Raw genomic sequence first — 21542 nt, 5'->3', positions numbered from 1 at the left:
ATCAGTGCCAAAGAAAAATGGAAATGGCTTCCTTAGTTTTTCTCCCTCCTTTGAATTGCCGGACTTGTGCAGGTTGTCAGCTCGCAGCAATCACTAAACCTTCCCTCCTGCGTCCTTTTCCCACCTCTTTCTCTTTCTCTCTCTCTCTCTCTCTCTCTCTCTCTCTCTCTCTCTCTCTCTCTCTCTCTCACCAGTGGACGATGTTCCGCCCTACTTTAAGATGGAGCCCGTTCAGACCCAGGTGCACCTGGAGGGGAATCGCCTCGTCCTGACCTGCATGGCCGAGGGCAGCTGGCCCCTGGAGTTCAAATGGATCTACAACGGCACAGAGCTGACCCGCTTCTCCCTCGAGTACAGGTGAGAGAGAGACAGACACAGCTACAGCAGCGGTTCTCAAACGTGGAAATTTGAAGGTCTCCCCCTTAACTTTGACAGTGACGGGTCCATTGGGTTCCATTTGTACACTGTCAAAGTTACAGAATTGTAAGGGTCAATTTAGACATAAAGGAACCTAGAGAGTCCCTGGAATCCACTTTGAGAACCCAACCCTCGTTTATCGCGATTAAAAAACACTCACTATAATCGTATTGTGGAGATTTCATTTATCGTAAAATTGTCCTCCGTCATGCACTGACTGGGATCAATTCACCTTTTATTTGCCAAGAGGCATATCTGGTACCACTCTAGAATTGATAAAAATGGACCTCTAAAATAATGTAGTCTTTTTTGCAACGCGTTGTGAGCTTGTAGATCTGCTATTTTCTGGCCCCAAGATAATGGATGTTGGGGATATTTTGATTATCGCGATAATATCGCAAATCGCAATTTCTTTGGTCACGATAATTGTGACATGACATCTTCATATCGTCCCATCTCTAAGACAGACACAGCGATAAAACCCAGCCCCTCCGGCCTGGCCTGGACGTCACTCCTTCTTTCATCAGCTGTATAATTAGGCCGCCGTACACCGGGACATTTCCCTGCCGTTTAAACGTAACTACCGTAATAACTCATCTTCTCATTTTTATTCATATTCCGCGCTCATTTTTTATGGATTTATTCAAAGACTGATCTGGCTATGTTATCTCCCCCGAGACATAACATCTTGTTGTTCGGGGGGTTGTCAGATTTATTCCGATTTGTACTCCACATTGTATTAAACAACGCAGATGGTGCGAGCCGACAAAAGAGACCCCTTTTATGTCGGGCGCTACATGCACTTATTCATCAATAATTCCATTGGCCTCGCGTAAACTCCGCAGATGTTCATCTCCACCTCCACCTCCACCCTCCTCCTCCGCCCTCCTTTATGAGATTTCCTCCTGCAAAAGACAGCAAGCAAATGGAGGGTGTATTTTGTTGTTTTGAGAGCACTATTGTTGCATTGAAAAAACACAATATTCCTTTTTTTTCCGCGTCAGCCATTACAGTGTGGGTGGGTAAGTGCGGTCTGCCAACAATAAGATGTTTTGCTGACCATGAACTTCAAGAAAAGCTTTTTTTTTGCACACATGCTACAGCTTCCACCAATACAATATCAAGAATTCTCTCCCCAATAGCACTCAATTGCAAAACCGAACTTCCAGCCTTTGTTCCCTCAGCATGCGTGCGTGTGTGCGTGTGCGCGCGCATGCACAGGTTTGTGTGTGTGTGATATATACAGTATACTGTATATATGATACACCCATATATAGGCATATATGTTGGAGATCCGGTTGTCCAGAGACACAGATGAGTGGACTAGCATATCGTCGTTGTCGGGTGTCCAAAAGCGTTCGTTTTGCATTTATCATTTAAAAAATGAACTAAACTAGTGAAAATGCTTGTAGATCTGCTGTTTTCACTATTTTTGTGCGACGGCCTTGTATGACGAAGCAGGGCTTTACTTTGCGAAAGAACGTACACATTTGAAACTTGGAGATACGAGGTTTCCACCCGACAACGAGATATATGGGGCCGACCGACGTCAAACTCTGTTTGCCGAGTCGTTCGGATAGGCGGCTGTCCACAACTGCCAATCCAACCGATACGTACTGTACATACGTAGCCTGGAATTAGCCAGACTGATAACGTGGATTCACTTACATGTTCCTTCGCGGTATCAGTCTAGACTTCGGCCCGTAGGGAGCGAGCATGAGAAATCAGAAAATGACCGGGCCAATCAGCGACTGCGTTACACCGTTCATGCAGTTGAAACGCAGTCACTGATTGGCCCGGTCATTTTCTGATTTCTCACGCTCACTCCCTATGGGCCGAAGTCCAGACTAATACCGCAGAGGAACGTGTAAGTAAGTGAATCCACCTTATCAGTCTGGCTAATTCCAGGCACCATATGTAGTATATGGGCATACTGATGACATCAGGGACCTACCTCCATATCCGTGTGTGTGTGTGTGTGTGTGTGTGTGTGTGTGTGTGTGTGTGTGTGTGTGTGTTTGAGAGAGAGAGAGAGAGAGAGAGAGAGAGAGAGAGAGAGAGTGTGTGTGCATGCATGCGTGAGGTACCTTTAGTGTGACGGCCACTGTTCGCGGTTGCTCCCCTGAATGAGAACACATGCAGGCCCCGTCTGATGGTGACCCGGGTCCCTGTTCATACTGACAGCCTACACATGAACACACACTCTCAGGTGTCAGTGTGGCTGATGGCTATCTGGCTAACCTCCTCCTCGCTGCAGCCTCCCCCCTCCGCATCAGTCCCTCACTCTGTCTCTGTCTCTCTCTCCCTCTGTGTGTGTCTCTCGCTCTGTATCAGTGGCGTCAGTTCAGCAAGCTAAGGTATGGCAACATGACTGGTGTCTTGCACGCGCGACACCCGTCATGTTGCCATACCTTAGCAACAGGCGTGATGAATTCATTTTAAAGAGGTGGTGCCTTAGTTTTGTACTTTCTAGGAGGTTGACAGTATTTCATTAGAACCCCTGGTGTGCTTGTTATGAGCAATTATGTATTCCCTTTGTATTTGGGGTTTCTTTCTGGAGGCTGACACCTTGTGGGTCAAAAGTGCCGATCCAAAAAAAAACACAGATAGAGTGACATCATGTAATCATCCCCTCCCCTTTTACCATTCACCCAACACTGTGGGTGTGGCTAACTTCAGCTGGGTCACCACTAGAGTTCTCAACGGGCCTGAAAATGAAGGCCCGGCCCTAACTGAGCCCGACAGGGTCGGCCCGAGGCCCGGCCCGACCCTGACTAGTTTCATCATTTTAAGCCCGAAGCCCTAAAAAGCCCGAGTGAAGGAAAATAATCAAATTTAAAAACGCCTCCAGGTGGCGCCACGCCGCCACCGCGGTGACCGTACCATGTGTTATTATAGCGAGTAGTAGGCTGAGAGAGTGAGATTAGCCTACCTTTCCACTTTTGGTTCGGCAATGTTAGCATGTTCTCTCATGAAGAAAAATTTAATCCTTAATCCTCCTCATCTTGTTCACACGGTGCAACGCATGCATCTGTCTGCTCTGCAGTCTGCATGTGCCGTCTCTGTCACTCAACTCTCAGTGAGTCTCTCCTCCACTTTCTTTCGTTTCGTTTCGGACAAATTCGACCTGTTGTAACCCCACCATCGTAAAGCTGCTGCTGTCGCTGATTTATGACCCTCCCTGGCCTGGAGAGAAGCACTGATCTGCAAGTTCTAAACAAGTCAGATCGTGATGCAAAGCAGACTTCAGTTGGTTTGTAGATTGAATGGTGTTGAGAACGTGTTGGTTTTGGTGCGCAACACCAGTCTGCTATTATTAGCAGCCTGTGCTGCCAGCATCGCTGACCGCGGCTCTCTGTCCCTCACTCACTCTGCTCTGCCTCGTCTTGTCTGCCACTGCCAGTGGTGTGCTCCGAGTGATCGTGCGGTCACATAGTAAATAAGCGAGTGAAACGCCAGTCAGCGCCATGTTCTTTATCTTTATTAAATATGAAGAAAAAAAAAATAATGAACTTTTTTTTTTTTTTTTTTTTCATTTTTTTTTTTTTTACTGAACCCGAGGCTCGGCCCGACCCGACTAATTAGCATACATTTTGAGCCCGGCCCGGCCCGAATATGTCGGGTCGGGTCGGGTAGGGTCGGGTTCGGGCAGAGTTTGAGAACTCTAGTCACCACCCACCATGACAACCAGACATACTTAATGAACTGGTGGTGGGTGTGGCCACATAAAAACCTAATTTTAACTCTTTCTGTACACTTTTTTGGAAAGAATCTTCCTCCTAGTATAATCATAATAGCTGATAATGTTTAGAGGGGGAAAAAATCATGGCACCCCATCTTTAAGTATGCCTGGTTGTCATGGTGGTTGGTGAGTGAATGGTAAAAGGGGAGGGGATGATTATATGATGTCATTTTATCTGTGTTTTTGGATCGGCACTTTTGACCCACAAGGTGTGAGCCTCCAGGAAGGAATACATAATTGCTCATAACAACCACACCACAGGGTGTCTAATGAAGTACTGTCAACCTCATAGACACATGAAAACCAGAAAAAGTACAATAGACCGCCTCTTTAAGAAGTACATTTTATTTTATTTTTTCCCTGTGTAGCCTTGGTATGGCAGCTGCCATACCTTGCCATACCCAATTGACGCCTCTGCTCTGTATCTCTCTCTCTCCCTGTCTTTCTCTGTTTCTGTCTGTCATTCTGTCTGTCTGTCTGTCTGTCTGTCTCTCTTCCTCCGCCCCCCTTCCAAATCTCCTCCTCTGTCACTCATCCTCCCTCTTTCCCTCTCTCTCTCTCGTTCACTATGTATGTCTCTCTCTCTCTCCCGCTATCTCTGTCTGTCTTTCTCTCTGCCTCCTCTCTTCAGCAGTCTGTGCTGTGCTCTACTCACGTGTCCTCTGGGTCCGCCTCATAGACCAGCAGCCCCTCTGCTTGTTATTCTCCACCAGCCCTGATCAAAGAGGCAAACTGGAATCCATTTAGCCGAGGAATCAAGCGCATACCACCACAGCCCCCCCATCCCCCGAGTAGCGATGCGGGGCCAACATGGCCGGGGTTGGACTCGCTAACTTCTAAGTGGCTTTATTGAGCCGACCAATTAAAGGGGACACAGTGTTGTGGAGCTTATCAAGATGGTATTTACCTTGCTCGCACATCATCCGCGGGAGAGTGACTGCGTCACGGCAAAAGCCAGAAGGAACAGACCAGATGCGTTCGTCATATTTGGTTTGATAGAGCGACAGATGGGCTTTTTTTTTGCGTCTTCACTGATCTCTGCTTGCATCTCTGCTGATCACTGCTTACAGTGCTGAGGTCTTTACTGATCACTGCTTGTGTAGATGTTCTGTTTTATCCCGCCCCACACCCCCCCCCCCCTTTGCCGCCTCATCCGCCACGAACATCAGCACCAAGGCAGACCATTATTCACCCACCTTAGATGCACTTACACTCGTTGCAATGGGACCAGTATACATGAGTGGAATTCCATTTACGGACGTGCTGGCCATTGGGAAAAGCGGGACAACTCCCGAACGGCCGGTTCATTCCCGGCCGGTCCAGGCCGGCCATTAGGAAAAAAAATAAAAATAAAATGTCAGCCTTTGTACAAGGCCGTCGCACAAAAGTAGTGAAAACAGCAGCTCTACAAGCACACAACGCCTTGCGGTGCGAGGCGTTGTGTGCTTGTAGATTGGCTGTTTACACTAGTTTAAATCATTTTTAAAATGATAAATTCAAAACTAACGGTTTTGGACATGTCGGTTTCCACCCGACAACGATGATATACAGTATAACTCATGTAATTGGCCAACTTGTCATGATCTGAAATGGCAAATCTTTGAGTAGCAGCAGCGCTATAGAGAGTGCAATGAGGGCCTCTCCAACTCTTTTTCCCGGGCTGAATCAGGGGCCCAGCATGTCCCTGGTTTTCACTACTTTTGTGCGATGCCTATGCCGAAGCAGGACTTTACTTTGTGAAAGAACGTACTCATTTGAAACGGTTTTCACGTCTCATCTCTGCCGCCACATCATCAGCACCAAGGCGGACCATTATTCACCCACCTTAGATGCACTTACGCTCGCTGCAATGGGACCAGTATACACAAGTGGAATTCCATTTTGCACCTGCGCTTTCTGTCGTCCGAAACAGATTACGACTTCTTTAACATCCCGGGAAAGGGAATGAAAGCGTCGCAATGACAAAGCGGGGCCCTGTCTATCAAGCTGATGGTGACTAATGCAGTGGTGGGAAAAGCACTCACAGGTTTTACTTAAGTAAAAGTATCAATACTGCACTGTAGATGTACTCCGTACACCAAAATACCTAGAGTGGAATCCGCCAATGCATTTCAATGAGAATGGAGTGGTTTCATGCAGCTAGAGGATTTCTGCAAAAAAAAAAAAAAAACGCTCCGTTCTCATTGAAATGCATTGGCGGATTCCACTCTAGGTATTTTGGTGTGGCTGCAGCCTAACAAGTACATGTCCAGAATTCAAAATGTACTTGAGTGAAAGTATGAAAGTATTGGCATCAAAATGTATTTAAAGTACCAAAAGTAAAAGTACTAAATGTTTGAAAATAGCAAATAAAATAGGGCTAAACTGGTTCATGTAGTTTAGTTTAGTTTAGTTTATTTGATCATCTCATACATTTATACAGATCATACATTCATATAATCATTGTTACAGGTGATCAAAAGGAATAGGCACAAGCTGAAAGCTTGTGAATGCCTATCCTACGTATTCATGAATTAATAAGAGTGTTCAGATTTTCTTTTCATCAATAAAAAGAAAACAAAAGAAAGAAAAAAGGAAGAAAGTCTTGAGCTTTTAGGAGCTGTAGTGATATGCGACCGTCTCTGTCACTGTCTGAACACAATATCCTGTCTGAACACAATATCTGTATGTTTTATAATATTTTATATCTGCAAAGTAACTAGTAACAAAAGTTTTCAAATAAACGTAGTGGAGTAAAAGTACAATATTTGGATCTGAGATGTAGTGGAGTAGAAGTAAAAGTATTGGAAATTGGAAATACTCAAGTAAAGTACAAATAATTAAAAAGTGTAAAAATGTGTAAATGTACTTAGTTGCTTTACACAACTGGACTAATGGTGCTGTGTGATGTGTGCTGTACGTGCGTGCGTGCGTGTGTGTGTGTGTGTGTGTGTGTGTGTGTGTGTGTGTGTGTCTCCAACTAGGTACCTGATTCCCTCCCTGGACCGGTCGCACGCCGGCCACTACCGCTGCATCGTCAGGAACCGCGTGGGCGCCATAATGCAGTGCAGCACCGAAGTGCAGGTGGCCTGTGAGTGCCTTTATCTTCTTCCCCTTTTACAGGGACACGTGAACCCGACTTTAAATGAGTTAAAGGAGTGCATGGAGGGAGCTGCTGTGAGAGGACGGAGGGAGGGTGTTGTGTGAAATAAGGCCCCGTCGCCTTAGTGCTAGGATGAGTCACTCCGGCTGAAGGAGCTTAGCTAATGTGAGGTGCAGAACAAAGAACAGCGCTCTGCCGCCAGCATGCATTCAAACATCCGCCTCTCCAGTGCTAATATCTCTCTCTCATTCTCTTTTTTTGTTTAGTTGTCAAGTCGCATGTGTAATTTTGTTACATTTTCGTGGGATTATGCAAACTATATATTTGTTTTGCCTGAAAAACGTTCCTTGGGATAAAAACAGCCCCCGCGAAACTGTGAAAAGTGATGACTCGCATCATCACTAAACCATAGTTTTGTCGGGCCGTTTTCAGCCCAAGGAATGTTTTTTTTTGTGCTACAAACAAATGATTGCATTGGATTCAGAATCATTAAAAACACCCTAGTTTGACCCCTCACATGCTACAGTACTTAAAGCAGATTTCATTGGGGGTATTTTTTTTCCCTTTTTATTATAGTGTATAGTAAGTGAATGAGACACAAATTTTCAGCAGCTGTCAAAAATTCCCCTAGGGATTTTGCAAATGGAATCATGGATTTTCTGGTTTGTTAGACTCTGAAGTTTCCAAAAAGATATACCGGTAGTTTTCATAATCCCCCGAACATTTTTACAAACCATTCATGTTTGGACATTTTGAACTGGACTATACCTCTTATCTACCATCTTTCTCCCTCTCTCTCACACACTCTCCCGCCTGTCTTTCCCCTTCCTTTCCTCTCCAGATATGGGTGGCTTTGCGGAGGCCGAGCGCTCACAGACCGTGTCTCAGGGCGAGGGAGCTCTCATCCACGCGCCACGGATCCACAGCTTCCCCAGACCACAGATCACATGGTTCAGAGACGGCCGGAAGATCCCCTCCAGCAGCCGCATGTAAATCCAGAGCCTTATTATCATACGCAGGGACGTGCAGAGAATGTTAAGGGGAGCACACACTGAACGCGGACGGCTGCGCAGCGCAGCAGTATCGACGCACGCTAAGTGCCGCGCGGTAACCCCAACTGGATGCGGCGCGCTGCCACACAGCACATCCATTTCCCCCGGTGGGGAGAACCATGGGAGAACATGTTCACCGTGCGGCAACGCTGGAAAAATAGAACAGCGGCGTATCGGCGCGGCAGACGAGGCGGCAGACCCGCGGATGCGCGCGTCTGACGCCGCCGGTGTGGGTTAGTTCATTGAGAATAATGGGGCTGTATGTTTTGACGTGCCGCTTCCGCGCCGCCTCCGCGCCACCTCCGCGTCCAGTGTGTGTTTCCCTTTAGAGAGGCAGGGGCTGAAGTTTCTATATTGGCCTTTAGGTGGAAATAGCAGATCTATAGCAGACCTTCAAGCTCACAACGCATTGTGTGCTTGCAGGGTCGGCTATTTTCGGCACTTGATACCACACTGAACTAAGCATTATCAAGTCAATTCTCAGAGAGGGCAATTCTCTAATAAGAAGCAGCATTCAGGTTCAGGCGAGTTTGGACAAGGCAATTCTCTTGGGTGCTGCCTTCAAGTATGGCATGGAAAGAGGGCCTTTGCATTGCTTTCACCATGGTAAAAACTGCATTCATGGTCTGGAGAGGGCACTTTTTACAGACGGATAAAAGGGCAGAGGCTCAAGCCCCCTTTGATGCCTATGTGTGCACGTGCTTGATTATACGTATTCCTGGCCATGCAGAATGTGGGGTGCGCTGCATGCACTTTCTGTGTCTACAACGTGCATTGTCCACACGCTCGCTACGAGAGCATAAGGCCAAACCAGAGCCAGAACGAACGCTTCAATCCCAAGGCGTTCAACAATACTTTCACATTTATTTCTAATGTATTCAAATTTATTTCATTTCATTTTTGCAGGCCGCCCACACACACAGTGTTAGGTTGAGCGGAATACTTAATGAACAAATAAATACATGGCACGCCCCTATTGACTTTGCAACCGGGATGATTGATGATTGAAGGGGGGGGATAGAACGGGCAGCGGGGGAGCCAATTAGTCAAAATTGGACAAAAGGTGTCAATTGATGATGTGTTTTTGACTGACAGTGGACGTGTCCGACTGTGTGTGTGTGTGCGTGTGTCTTGTGTGTGTGTGCGTGTGTGTGTGTGTATAGTGCATACAGTATGTATATACGCACAAGTGTCTAACATCCATGAGACTGCATGTGATTACCCTATCTGCATGCGAGAGGGATGCATTAATTCATGTTTTAGGTGAACGTTCTCGCTGTGTGTTCTGACAAGTAATGTTGTCGGCATACAGTAGGCAATTCTAGCCTCTTCTAGCAGGGGGTACAAGACAGGCTGGGTTCCTCATGCACGCGTGCAAGCGCGCGCGAAGATTTTCAGGGTTTTGTGCGGTTTATCCTGTTTTAACTGGTTTTTAAGGTTTCTTTTTTACCTAATTAATAATACAATATAAACAAAAACAGGTGCTTTTTCTAGACACCATGAGCATATGTCTATATGATTTATTTACTTATTTGCAACAACTTGTGTGTAAAATGTATTTTACTTACTTGAGTAGGTCTAACTGACTGCACTTGTAGGCATTTGTACTTTACTTGAGTATGTCCAATTTCCAGTACTCTACTGGGCCTATCTACTCCACTACATCTCAGATCCAAATATTGTATTTTTACTTACAACTGTGGTTACTACTTACTTACTACTTACTTTTTACTAATATAAATTATTTTAACACCCTTTGCCACCCCAGTAAAATCGCATATGGTTGTCGGTGATGCAGGATGCATGGCGCATGCACGGTTGCACGGCTACATTACCGTGTGTATCCAAGCGTTGCCTCTGTGTATCCGGTGTGTCCCAGCTAATCATGGGAGATTCATTTAGCCATCCCAGTCGGACAGGTTGACAGGCAGAAGCCACATTGCATTTATTATTCAGCGGCCGCGCTGCGTCATGTCACAGTTGACGCGGAGACGTTCGGACGTTTACCTGGAATCACGTCGTCTCGGCGGGGGATGCACCGGAACGGAAACGCCTGCGTCACGACGACCGCCCGAGAGATGGCCTGGCGCCGCAGAGGGAGCAGGAAAAAAAAGCACAAAAGCCCCCCCCCCTCCACCTCCCGAGCAGGTCCCCCCCCCCCCCCCCCCCCCCCCGCTTCAAGTTATTCAGGAGCCGGCCACTATGCGGTCGACTGTTATTGGGTCGGAGTGGAGCAGTTAAGCTCCATTTTATGATGCTGAGCGGCACTGACAGGAAGCTGTGCGCTCGCCGCCGCTTGTTTGCCTTCGCTCCGTGTCGGGGCCACATTGGTATGCACGGGCGTGCGGCTGCGGATGTCGAGGCGCGTGTTGACTTGGCGAGAGCCGCGGCCCCTAATGGTCCGGGAGTTTGAGTCTGTTTATCCTGCACGCTGGCAGATACACAGACGCTAATCTGGCGGCGGACCAGTGTCAGCCCTCATCTCGCGCAGCCCGCTCTCACCTGGTCAGACCGTGAACCTGCCGACGCGCCAGCTGTGCTCGGCGCGCCCTCGGAGGCGAGCCGCGGCTAACATTGTTATCCACTGCACGTCCCTCTTGGTCACACATTATTCGTGTGTGTGTGTGTGTGTGCGTGTGTGAGTGTTGTGCGCTTGTGTATGATGCATTATAGAAGGGGACTCTGCGAGTCAGACTGATTTATTAACTCACGGAAGTAACGAGTCACAGGGTTAAGCCATTTAGAACGGGTACACATATTGTGTGTCATTATTTTATGCTTTAACTTTTGAAAAATAGCAGATATACAAGCTCGCAGCGCGGCACCAAGTGCCGCGCTGTGAGCTTGTAGATCTGCTATTTTCGAAAAATCGTGAAAATTTGAATTTTGACCCGATTCTATAAGTGTCTTTTGAATCCTTCTAAGGTTTTTTTGAAAAACCCTATATTTCTATGTCAGCAATCTGGCCAGCCATCGTCAAAGAAAAGGTCCTTTTCACTTAACTGGAGCTCAGTTAGTCTGTTCTTGAGAGATTACTATGTCAGTGGTTCTCAAACCTTTTCATGTGAAGGACCCCCAACATTATATTTATTTGGCCACGGACCCGCATCTCAAAATATTTAGTTCCAGGGACCACCCAGAAGCAAAATTTGAGTTACAAACGTTCGCTTTGAAAATAACATATATTCAAAGATTTGCTCACATTTTCACGACTTTTTCAAAAATAGCAGATCTGCAAGCTTGTATATCTGCTATTTTTCACTGGTTAAAGCATTCAATAATTCTAGGCCTAAATGGGTTTTAATGATATGAGTGTTTGTCTCATCTCTGCGTGTGTGCGTGCGTGTGTGTGTGTGTGCGTGTGTGTGTGTGCGTGTGTGTGCGTGTGTGTGTGTGTGTGTGTGTGTGTGTGTGAATACTTGCCCAGTGCCATCACCCTGGACAACACATTGGTGATCCTGTCTACGGTGGCCCCCGACGCCGGCCGCTACTACGCCCAGGCCGTCAACGACAAGAATGGAGACAACAAGACTAGCCAGCCTGTCATGCTCACTGTAGAGAGTAAGTGCGCGCGCACATGCATACGGCAACGCACGCATGCACACACACACACACACACACACACACACACACACACACTCAAAGGCACTCATTACATGCACCTTTGCAACACCCCAAGCCAAGGACAGTGTGAGTCACCACCAGCTATCTCTTATCAACAGACTGCGCCAGCAGCTGGCTGCAAATACAAATGTCGTAGTCCACATTTTCTTCTTCATCTCTGTTCTCAGTTCAGCACCGGAGCACCTGTTCAACAGGTGGCCCCAGTCATAAAGTCAATTTCAAAGCATCCTTAGCGCCCCCCAGTGGCTGCACTGCCCTCAGTTGGTGAACAATTATTTCCACTTCATATAAGCAGGTAGAGATCTAATTTGTCATTTGATCGTCGAGGGACACGAAATGCTAAAGGAATAACCCAAAGGCCAATGGTAATATCTAGTCCGGGCTGTTAGCATTTTTTGTATTGCTGTACAGTGTTATACACCATGTTATAGACCATATTCAAGCACACATTAAGTGATCACAGACAGAATCCATAAGCTATACAATGTTGTCTGAATGAATGGATACCCTGCTAAGAAGGAAGCCTTGTTGGTGGAAAAGGTCAAATCTCTGTTGGGTTCACATATGCGTACACAGTCAACTCTGAGGGACAAATTCACAAAAGGACCGGTCATGTAAAATATGATTTTTGGACAAAAGAGCGTAACATTTCCAATGGTTAGGGTGTGGTCACAGCGCGGCCAACGCATGCCGAGGCGTCACTTGCGTCGAGTACCCATGTTGTCTTGTGGATTGTGGCCAGTGCCTGTTGGTGCTTTCTGGTGTCTAGTTCTTTTGACTTATGTTGGAGTGATTGGCTCACTGAAATGAAACTACAAGTGAAATGCCTGCCAAGTGATGCAATGTCAAAGTTCATCATCATGTTGAACTCCCATGTTTCAGCCGATTTGAGCATGCATCAATTGCTGCAAAACCGGACACTGACACTTCTGATGTGGATGTGTGACCGTGCCCAGCGACCTCTTATCAAATTTGCCATTTGTTTACAACATTGGGATTTTCTGGCTTTTGCCAGGCCTGCAGTACTACTGTACATTACGCCTCCACAAACTCCTCAGTTACAGTCAAAGATGCATCAGCACCCGAATAAATAGTGTAGGACAAAGACACCATTTATTCACTGCCAAATACATAATTGCGATCAGATTGAAAACAAAGGCCAAGTTGCACTCAGCTGCAAAACGTTATGTGTGTGTTTTCCAGGGGCGTCACACCAAATTCTGGGCCCTGGGTACAAGGATTCACTGCGGGCCCCCCATGAATGTTAACTATTGAAAAATAGCAGATATACAAGCTAACAGCGCGGCACCGAGTGCCGCGCTGCGAGCTTGTATATCTGCTATTTTTGAAAAATCAGGGAAATCTGTGCAAGAAACCTATGTCAAGGACCCCCAAGATGATATGTATTTGGCCACGGACCCCGATCTCAAAATATTTAGTTCCAGGGACCCCCAGAAGCAAAATTTGATTTAGAAATGTTCGCTTAAAAAATACATATATTCAAAGATTTTCACACATTTTCACACTCGGTGCCGTGCTGTGAGCTTGCATATCTGCTATTTTTCAATATAACGTTATTTGGGCCCCTCCACCTTGGGCCCCGGTAACTCAGTCCCACCCCTTGGACGCCCCTGGCGTTTTGTCATAGTATCATTAGCGCAATATTGTTTTGGAATCGGACCCCGAGATGGCACGGATAGCGGCTGCGAGTAATAATGCACAATTCCACGGTGCTATCAGCGCAGTTGCAATCCATTCGTTGTGAATTCACCCCTGAGAGTGTGTAAAAATCCATTTGAGTCCATTTTGGATAAGGTTCTACCCTCTCAGAGTTAAATGAGCGCTGAGGATTTTCACTGTGCAATCATAACCATTACCTTCCACCCACAATAGTTGTCCTTTTCTCCTGCTGTGCCCTTCTGCCTCTGGTTAAACAGGTCCATTACAGTCCCACAGCATCCTTTAGGCTTCACTCCAACACAACTCTTATGGGCTGATTGAACAGGCCTATAAAGTCCCACACACACACACGCACACGTACGTACGCACGCACGCACGCACGCACGCACGCACGCACGCACGCACGCACGCACGCACGCACGCACGCACGCACGCACACACGCACGCACACACACTAGGGATGGGACGATACGCGATATTATCGTTTTATCGTGATAAAAAAACACTCACGATAATCGTATCGTGGAGATTTAATTTATCGTGATATTGTCCTTCGTCATCAATTCACCCTTTATTTGCTGAGCTGCATATCCTGTACCACTTAAACCCTCTATAATTGGTAAAATGTACTTCATACTACTTCATACTTCACTCTCTATCAGATGTCTTTGCCAAAAAAATAGCCGATCTACAAGCTCACAACGCGTCACAACGTGACGCGTTGTGAGCTTGTAGATCTGCTATTTTTTGGAAAATGTTTCCGCCCCATGATAATTGATTTTGATTATCATGATAATATCGTAAATCGCGATTTCTTTTGTCACAATAATCGTGATATGAAATTTTCATATCGTCCCATCCCTAACACACACGCACGCACGCGCACGCACACGCACACGCACACACACACACACACACACACACACACACACCCAAGCCGATTTATGAAAATGACACTGGGAGCAGTGTATGATCAAGTGCACTCCATGCGCTCACACACACACACACGCATGCATACACATAGGGATTGTTTTAGAGTTACGGGGTCTGCCATGGGTTAGAGCAGCTTGTGATTGGTTGGTTAGGGTTGGCCGAGGGAAGGCCCGGCAGAATTTAATGCATGCCTTAAATTTAAATCAATATTTTAATGTATCTTTTGGCCCCTGTTCATGCAAATGCAGTTACCGAGCCCATTAATGACTCACGGTTATATTTATTATGCTTATAGAAAAAGCCCTGCATACCTTTTCTTTCCTGATAGAGATAGAAACACAAAGCTAGCTGTGGAAACACTGTCAAGAAATGTGGGTAGAAGTTCAGCATTCGTTTGACATGCTGAATATCAGATCAAAGCACGTTATTATAATTGAACTTTTATGTAACTCCTGTATAATACAATATTTATTCATTGCGGTTTACAATTCTTCACTAAAACATTAGTGGAAATACAGATTTCTGTGATCACATATTTTTATAAATGCGTTTATAAAAATTTTCTCCATGAACAGTTATCTCCATTCATTTCTATGAGCCACAATGCGCCACAATGCGCCGCATTGCGACACGTTGTGAGCTTGCAGATCTGCTATTTTTTGGCAAAGAGATTTGGTAGAAAGTGAAAAAAAGACTATACTGTGTCAAGTAAGTTATTTCCAGGTCCGTTTAACCAATTATAGAGGCTTCATATGGAGCTCGGCCAATAAAAGGTGAATTGATTACAGTGCATGACGGAGGATAATTTTACGACTTAAATCTCCACGATTCGATTATTGTGAGTGTTTTTTATCACAATAAACGATAATAACGATCATCGTACCATGGGGACTGCCCATAAGTCCGAAATCTCATTAGTCCTACCTCTCATTAGTCCGAATTTAGTTAGGTTTTAGGGTTATGTTTAGGCATAGCTTTACTGAGGTTAGGGTCAGGGTTTGGGTTAGGTTTAGGCATAGTTTTACTGAGATTAGGGTTAGGGTTAGGTTTAGGTTTAGGCATAGTTTCAGGTTAACGTCACCAGATTCTGACTAATGGGATGTAGGAACAATGTGATTTCGGACCAATGCCATGGCACCCGTATCATCTCTACATATGATATGATATGGGTATGGATACCGTACTTCCTATTTGATGCGTTTCATCCACTGACCTGGAGTGCTCAGTGGAGTACAAATCTCCGCCAGGAGGCACGGCCACGCCCTCCCTCCATCATGTGTGGTAGGGCATTCACCAAATATTCGAATATTCGAATATCAAAGTCACTATTCAACGTTGTTCACCGGAGTCGAATATTTTCTTTTTTTTTTTATTGTTTTCTCTTTAAAAAATATAGTTTATAAAGCTTGGCTAGATAGGAAGTCATAAGAATGAGTTGTCAATGCCCCTGGTGGATGAATTTGTTAATGCTCTATACCAGGGGTTCTCAAACATTTTTAGGCCGTGACGCCCAAAATAAACATATATGAACTGGGGACCTCCACCCTGACAAGTAGCCATAAATTATAACTTCCAGCAGAGGTCGCTAATATTCGGACGTTGTGTCTCTCCTGGAGTTATAAGGCAGAGTCAAATGGCTCTCGCTGGTTGAGCCTCAACGTCCATATTCGCCTCAAAACATGTATAAATCAAGAACTTGCTCACCTCATCGTCGAAACAGCTTTATATCTACCGATGAGCCCACTCGTTGGCATGTGTTAGTCCATATGTTTCTAATGAATTAATGTTTACTCAAACTTCTCCGAGACTCGCGTTTCCTCGTCAGAATCCTTCCGCCTTCAGAACGCTTCAGAACTACAGAACGTTGGAATACTTCCGCATACAAAAACGTCATGTCCTAGTATGAGCGAATCGCAACGGCGATCAACGTCACGTGATATGTTCGGCCATTTTTACCCAACCAGTTCAAAAACAAGGAAAGCGATGAGACTCTGAGAAGTTTGAGTAAACATTAATTTATTAGAAACATATGGACTAACACATGCCAACGAGTGGGCTCATCGGTAGATATAAAGCTGTTTCGACGATGAGGTGAGCAAGTTCTTGATTTATACATGTTTTGAGGCGAATATGGACGTTGAGGCTCAACCAGCGAGAGCCATTTGACTCTGCCTTATAACTCCAGGAGAGACACAACGTCCGAATATTAGCGACCTCTGCTGGAAGTTATAATTTATGGCTACCTGACAAGCACTCGGTTCCGCAGATAAATATTGTGAAAATAGCCGATCTACATGCTCACAACGCCTCGCAACGCGAGGCGTTGTGAGCATGTAGATCGGCTATTTTCACAATGTCCGCCTCTTGCTTACTTAATATTTGCCAGTTTAGCCAGTCCTGTCGAATAATCGACTATTCAAATACTTTAAGGTCGAATAATCCGAATTAAAAAAATCACTATTCGTGAATGCCCTACCGTGTGGTGCACGTGATGACAGGTTTTGGCTCTGTACTGTGCATGTGTGACAGGGCACGGGGGGCAACGGGCGGGGGGAAGGCTATGATAAAGGACGTTTTGATGATTGTTAATGCCTTGTGACTAATATGTATGTGGCGGAGTGGGAGCACAAATCAGTCTGGGAGTTGCAGTGACAGCGGCCTCCCTATCGGTGGCCAAATTGACATAAGCATAATAAAGTATATGGGCAGGTCAATGCCCATATATGGGCATTGACCTGACAAGTTGTCCAGGCTTTCTCACATCTCCTCCTCTCACTCGTCTCCACCACTACTACTCTCACCATCTGGAAACTCAATAAAAGTGTCTGCCCTCTCAGTGTGAACTGATGTTACCTATTCAATCACCTCCTGAATGGCGAAACGCTTCTCCGAAATTATCCATATCTCATTCACGACACCTCTAGCCCCTGTGCCCGCCAGCAAGACTGTCTGACAGTGGCGGCCAACTGCAACGAACCAGATCATAAAAATACACATCTAAAAAACGAAGATGTTTTGTTTCCAAAAAATATGTGAAATGCCTAACCTATTGCTCTGGTGTTTTCATGGAAAATCGAAAAACTGAAGAAAAAAAAGGATGTTAAGAAAACCTTGAGCTGTAATAGCCTCATACTTTAACCACTTTGAAGCAGTTCAAGTGATTTGTGATTATCTCTGCTTGTACTTTAAGTGCTGTAAAGGAAATTATGGACATAAATGGGCCCTCGTGGGTCCATTCAGCTCCGTTTGAGTTAAATTAACAATTAGGATTTTAGTGTGTACCTGTGTGTGCCAGCTTTGCTCTATAGGAAGAATGCACATTGAACACCGCGTTGTGAACATTAACGGGGTCTTTATATCCGTCATCAAACATCTAGTTGTACCGTATTTTCCGGACTATAAGGCGCACTTAAAAGCCTTTAATTTTCAAAAAAAAACTAGTGAGCCTCATAGTCCAGTGCGCCTTATATATGGATCATTCATTGACATTCCCTTTAGCACAGCTCCATCTGTTGGATGCATAACGCAACGGTAGCGTTTATTATGTGCGCCTTATAGTCCGGTGCGCCTTATATATGAAAACAGTTCGAAAATAGACCATTCATTGACAGTGCGCCTTATAGTCCGGTGCGCCTTATAGTCCGGAAAATACTGTACATTTGTGCAGTTTGTATTTCACACAGTGCTGAGAAACATCAAACATTTAACATCCATCTCACAGAAAAAGATATGACGTGAAGGGGGTCAGGCTTCAGTCCAAAGCGAATGCTCATTAATGACGCTCAGTATGAAAACTATCAATCCGCACAATAATTAGTATATTAATATCTTCTACTGAAGTTGTGGCGGTGACTGTTGAAGGCATGCAGATAGTATGCCCATATATGGACTGGACACAACCGACGTTAGCACAATTCAGCATATCGTCGTTGTCGGGCGGAAACCTCGTATCTCCCAAGTTTCAAATGTGTACGTTCTTTCGCAAAGTAAAGCCCTGCTTCATCATACAAGGCCGTCGCACAAAAGTAGTGAAAACAGCAGATCTACAGCACACAACGCCTCGCGGTAATCAGCTGTCAGTCAGCTCCTTTCCTACTCCTCATTCACAGATCTGCATGGCATTACGTCACATTGTCATAATCCAATCAGAGCTCACGATCAGTAAGGGAGGCTCCTTTAAATACAGCTCGCATTCCCTATAGTTCTGCTTGTCTTGGATCCGAAGCTTCGGATCAGTTGCCTCTTAGCTGCCTCCTCCACCCTTACCCAGTCTCCACCTTTTGATCAGAGTCTGGCATAGGCTCAAATACTTGATTTACGTCTGTTGATTCAAGCTTATGTCAATGTATTGCTATTGTACTGCTATTGTGTCCCTATGTGGGTTTTGCTTAGCATTCTCTGATTTTGCATATATAAGCTGCTTGAATAAAATTCAGGGAACATCTTCGAACGCGGAGCCCTTTAATGCTACAGTAAGTTTAACTGTATTCCATTTGTTGCAATAAATCGTCAAATCTACTATGACGTGAGTGTTCCTGACTAAAATGCTGTTATTAGGCAAGGGTTTATGTTGTGTGACGTCAGACCAGAGCTCGATCAACTAGAAAAAGTTCAGGGGGAAGTATAAGGAGAGGGAGAGGGGGAAAGAAGGCCTAAAGAGAGCCTATTTCACCCTATTTAACCCGGCAAGTGCTGAGTACCGGAACCGGAACGCGCTGATCGATGCGTGTTCCCCAGCAGTGCCAGGCGAGCTGATAAATGCTTGTATTAGATATATCTGTATTCGTTTTGTTCTCTGTAGCGTAGATGAGACGCACACACACTAACACACACACACACACACACACGCGCACACCACACACACGCACGCACGCACGCACGCACACACACGCACGCACGCACACACACACACACACACACACACACACACACACACACACAAATACATAAACAAACATGATGGATGATATCTCTTATCTGATCAGCTAATATCAATGTTTGGACTCGGGCACATTGTGTACATAACAGCGTGTTAGTTAGAGTTTTTCCTGATCTGCCTCTGATGAATAGATTGATGATAGCCTGGGAAAAAAATGAATGAAAAACGACGCGGAACTCACGAATAGCATAAAATCAATTAAGCTGTCCGAAGAACAAAATGAAAGTTCTTTGTCAGGGCTAGACCGCTGCTTGCTTCGTAATCATTTGCCAACTCAATGCAATTTAGAGATACACTGGGTCAGGGATTTAACCCAGAGGGAGTAAAAAAAACAATCCACTCAATCCTGGCTTAGCTGTTCAGAAAGTTGAATGGGGGATCTTCCCAAAGTAGGATATAATAAAACAACAGTATACAAACACAATAAGCCTACCTTTTGACCCAATTCTAATTGCAACCGGCAGTAAATAGATATCCCATACTGTACTCCCTGATGTTGAACACAGATCAGCCAGTCACAGACACATCTCTCATTCATTTCAGCTTTTAAAGTTGTAGGGATGACAGATTTAGCCGCCATCACTCCCCTTTTGATAAATAACTTAATAATAACTGATAATAACTCTTGATGAATAACCCAAGAGGAGTACCAATTGGGGAGATACAGATAGCCTACTCTTGTCTTGCGTACCCAGACGATCAGAGATCACCGCCTACTGATACATCTGTGGAAATAAATTCAATCTAGTGGCTAGAACACTAGAGAAGTGGTTCTCAAGTCCTGTGGGTTCCTTTTTAGGGGGTCTAAATTGACTCATACAAGTCTGTAACTCTGACAGTGTACAAATGGAACCAAATGAACCCGTTAGTTCCATTTGTACACGGTCAGAGTTAAGGGAAGACCTTGACATTTGAAAGTTTGAGAAACACTGCACTAGAGAAACCCTCTGCTAACAAACCAACGCCTACTGCCTTGGAAACCAATCCTGATGCTTGCATCTCAATATGCAATATGGAGGGTCGCTCTAATGAATTTGAATTTATTCATCACCAAACTTATATACAGAACTCTGATTGTCTGGCTATGCAAGAATACAGATGGCCAATCTACAGATAAATACAAGAGTTTGAAACGGCTGTACATTCTGCGTTAACAACTTGTTTCGGTGCAAATATGTATTTGCATATCTTTATATGCTAAAGAAAAGTCTTTGTAATTCATTGTCTCCAGCAGCAGAAGGCATGGGGGAGAGTATGTTTTCCCCTCCGTCCGTCCGTGTGTCCGTCCGTCTGTCCGTCCGTGCGTCCGTCCGTGCGTGCGTCCTCGCAGTTTGTGAGCAGCTAATCTCCGGCGCCATTGGCCCGGTCGATCCCAAAATGAGCACACACACTCCCTGGATGCCAATTCAGAACCTCTGCCCCAAATTTTTCAAATGGCCCTCATGGTGGCGCTATAACAGGGCTATTTGTGTGGCCTGGTGGAGACCTGTGCTCGGAAGAGCACTGCTTCTAGTTTCACACTGTGGCAGAATTGAAAAACAAAAAACAAACAACGCATTTAATGTTGCACTTCATATTCATATTCAGTATGCATCACAATATTATACAAATCTTCAGAGATAGGGTAGGCTAGGTTAAAACGAAAGATTTGTATTAAAATGTCAAAGCTCTATATTCTGGTATGATCACTGCTGTAGAGTGTTTGTTCAGTGTCATGTGGGTTGCCAATTTCAGCCAATCAAGATAGAGTACCTATTTACCACCTGCAATTACCTGTTTATCAACTTCAATCCATGAAATTCACAGATGAACAAAGGTAAATTGAGCTCAATAGTGGGATGAATTGGTGTTGGCTAGTGTGAGGCAACTGGATATGCTGCTCAATATAATGGCTGGTAATGCAGAGCCAGTTACTGTAGCTACACAACATGCGGCGTCATTGCTCTCTGGCAATAAGGGCTGGCTGCGGCATGCAGCACCTTTTCTATAAGAGCAGCCAGTGAAACATCCCAATGTATGAATGAATGAACCATTGTAAAGCGCTTTGAGCACTTGGAAAAGCGCTATAAAAAT

General features: G+C 45.2%; 1 protein-coding gene across 1 annotated transcript in view; it reads left to right on the top strand.

The window, feature by feature from the left end:
* Positions 1–202: 202 nt before the first annotated feature.
* LOC308283692 (protein sidekick-2-like) overlaps positions 203–21542 on the top strand; it is a gene marked incomplete at its 3' end in the record, with an annotated part of 114699 nt that continues 93359 nt past the window's right edge. Inside the window, exons 1-4 of the mRNA XM_080724159.1 lie at positions 203–357; positions 7123–7229; positions 8083–8230; positions 11721–11854. Of these exons, the coding sequence (XP_080580285.1) occupies positions 221–357; positions 7123–7229; positions 8083–8230; positions 11721–11854 (526 nt within the window). The 5' untranslated portion in view covers positions 203–220. The remainder of the gene's footprint in view (positions 358–7122; positions 7230–8082; positions 8231–11720; positions 11855–21542) is intronic.

Source organism: Nannobrachium achirus (genome assembly GCF_963921795.1).
Source record: "Nannobrachium achirus genome assembly, chromosome: 4".
Taxonomy (NCBI): domain Eukaryota; kingdom Metazoa; phylum Chordata; class Actinopteri; order Myctophiformes; family Myctophidae; genus Nannobrachium; species Nannobrachium achirus.
Note: the sequence above shows the minus strand (reverse complement) of the source record. Positions and strands in the feature narration are given on the sequence as shown.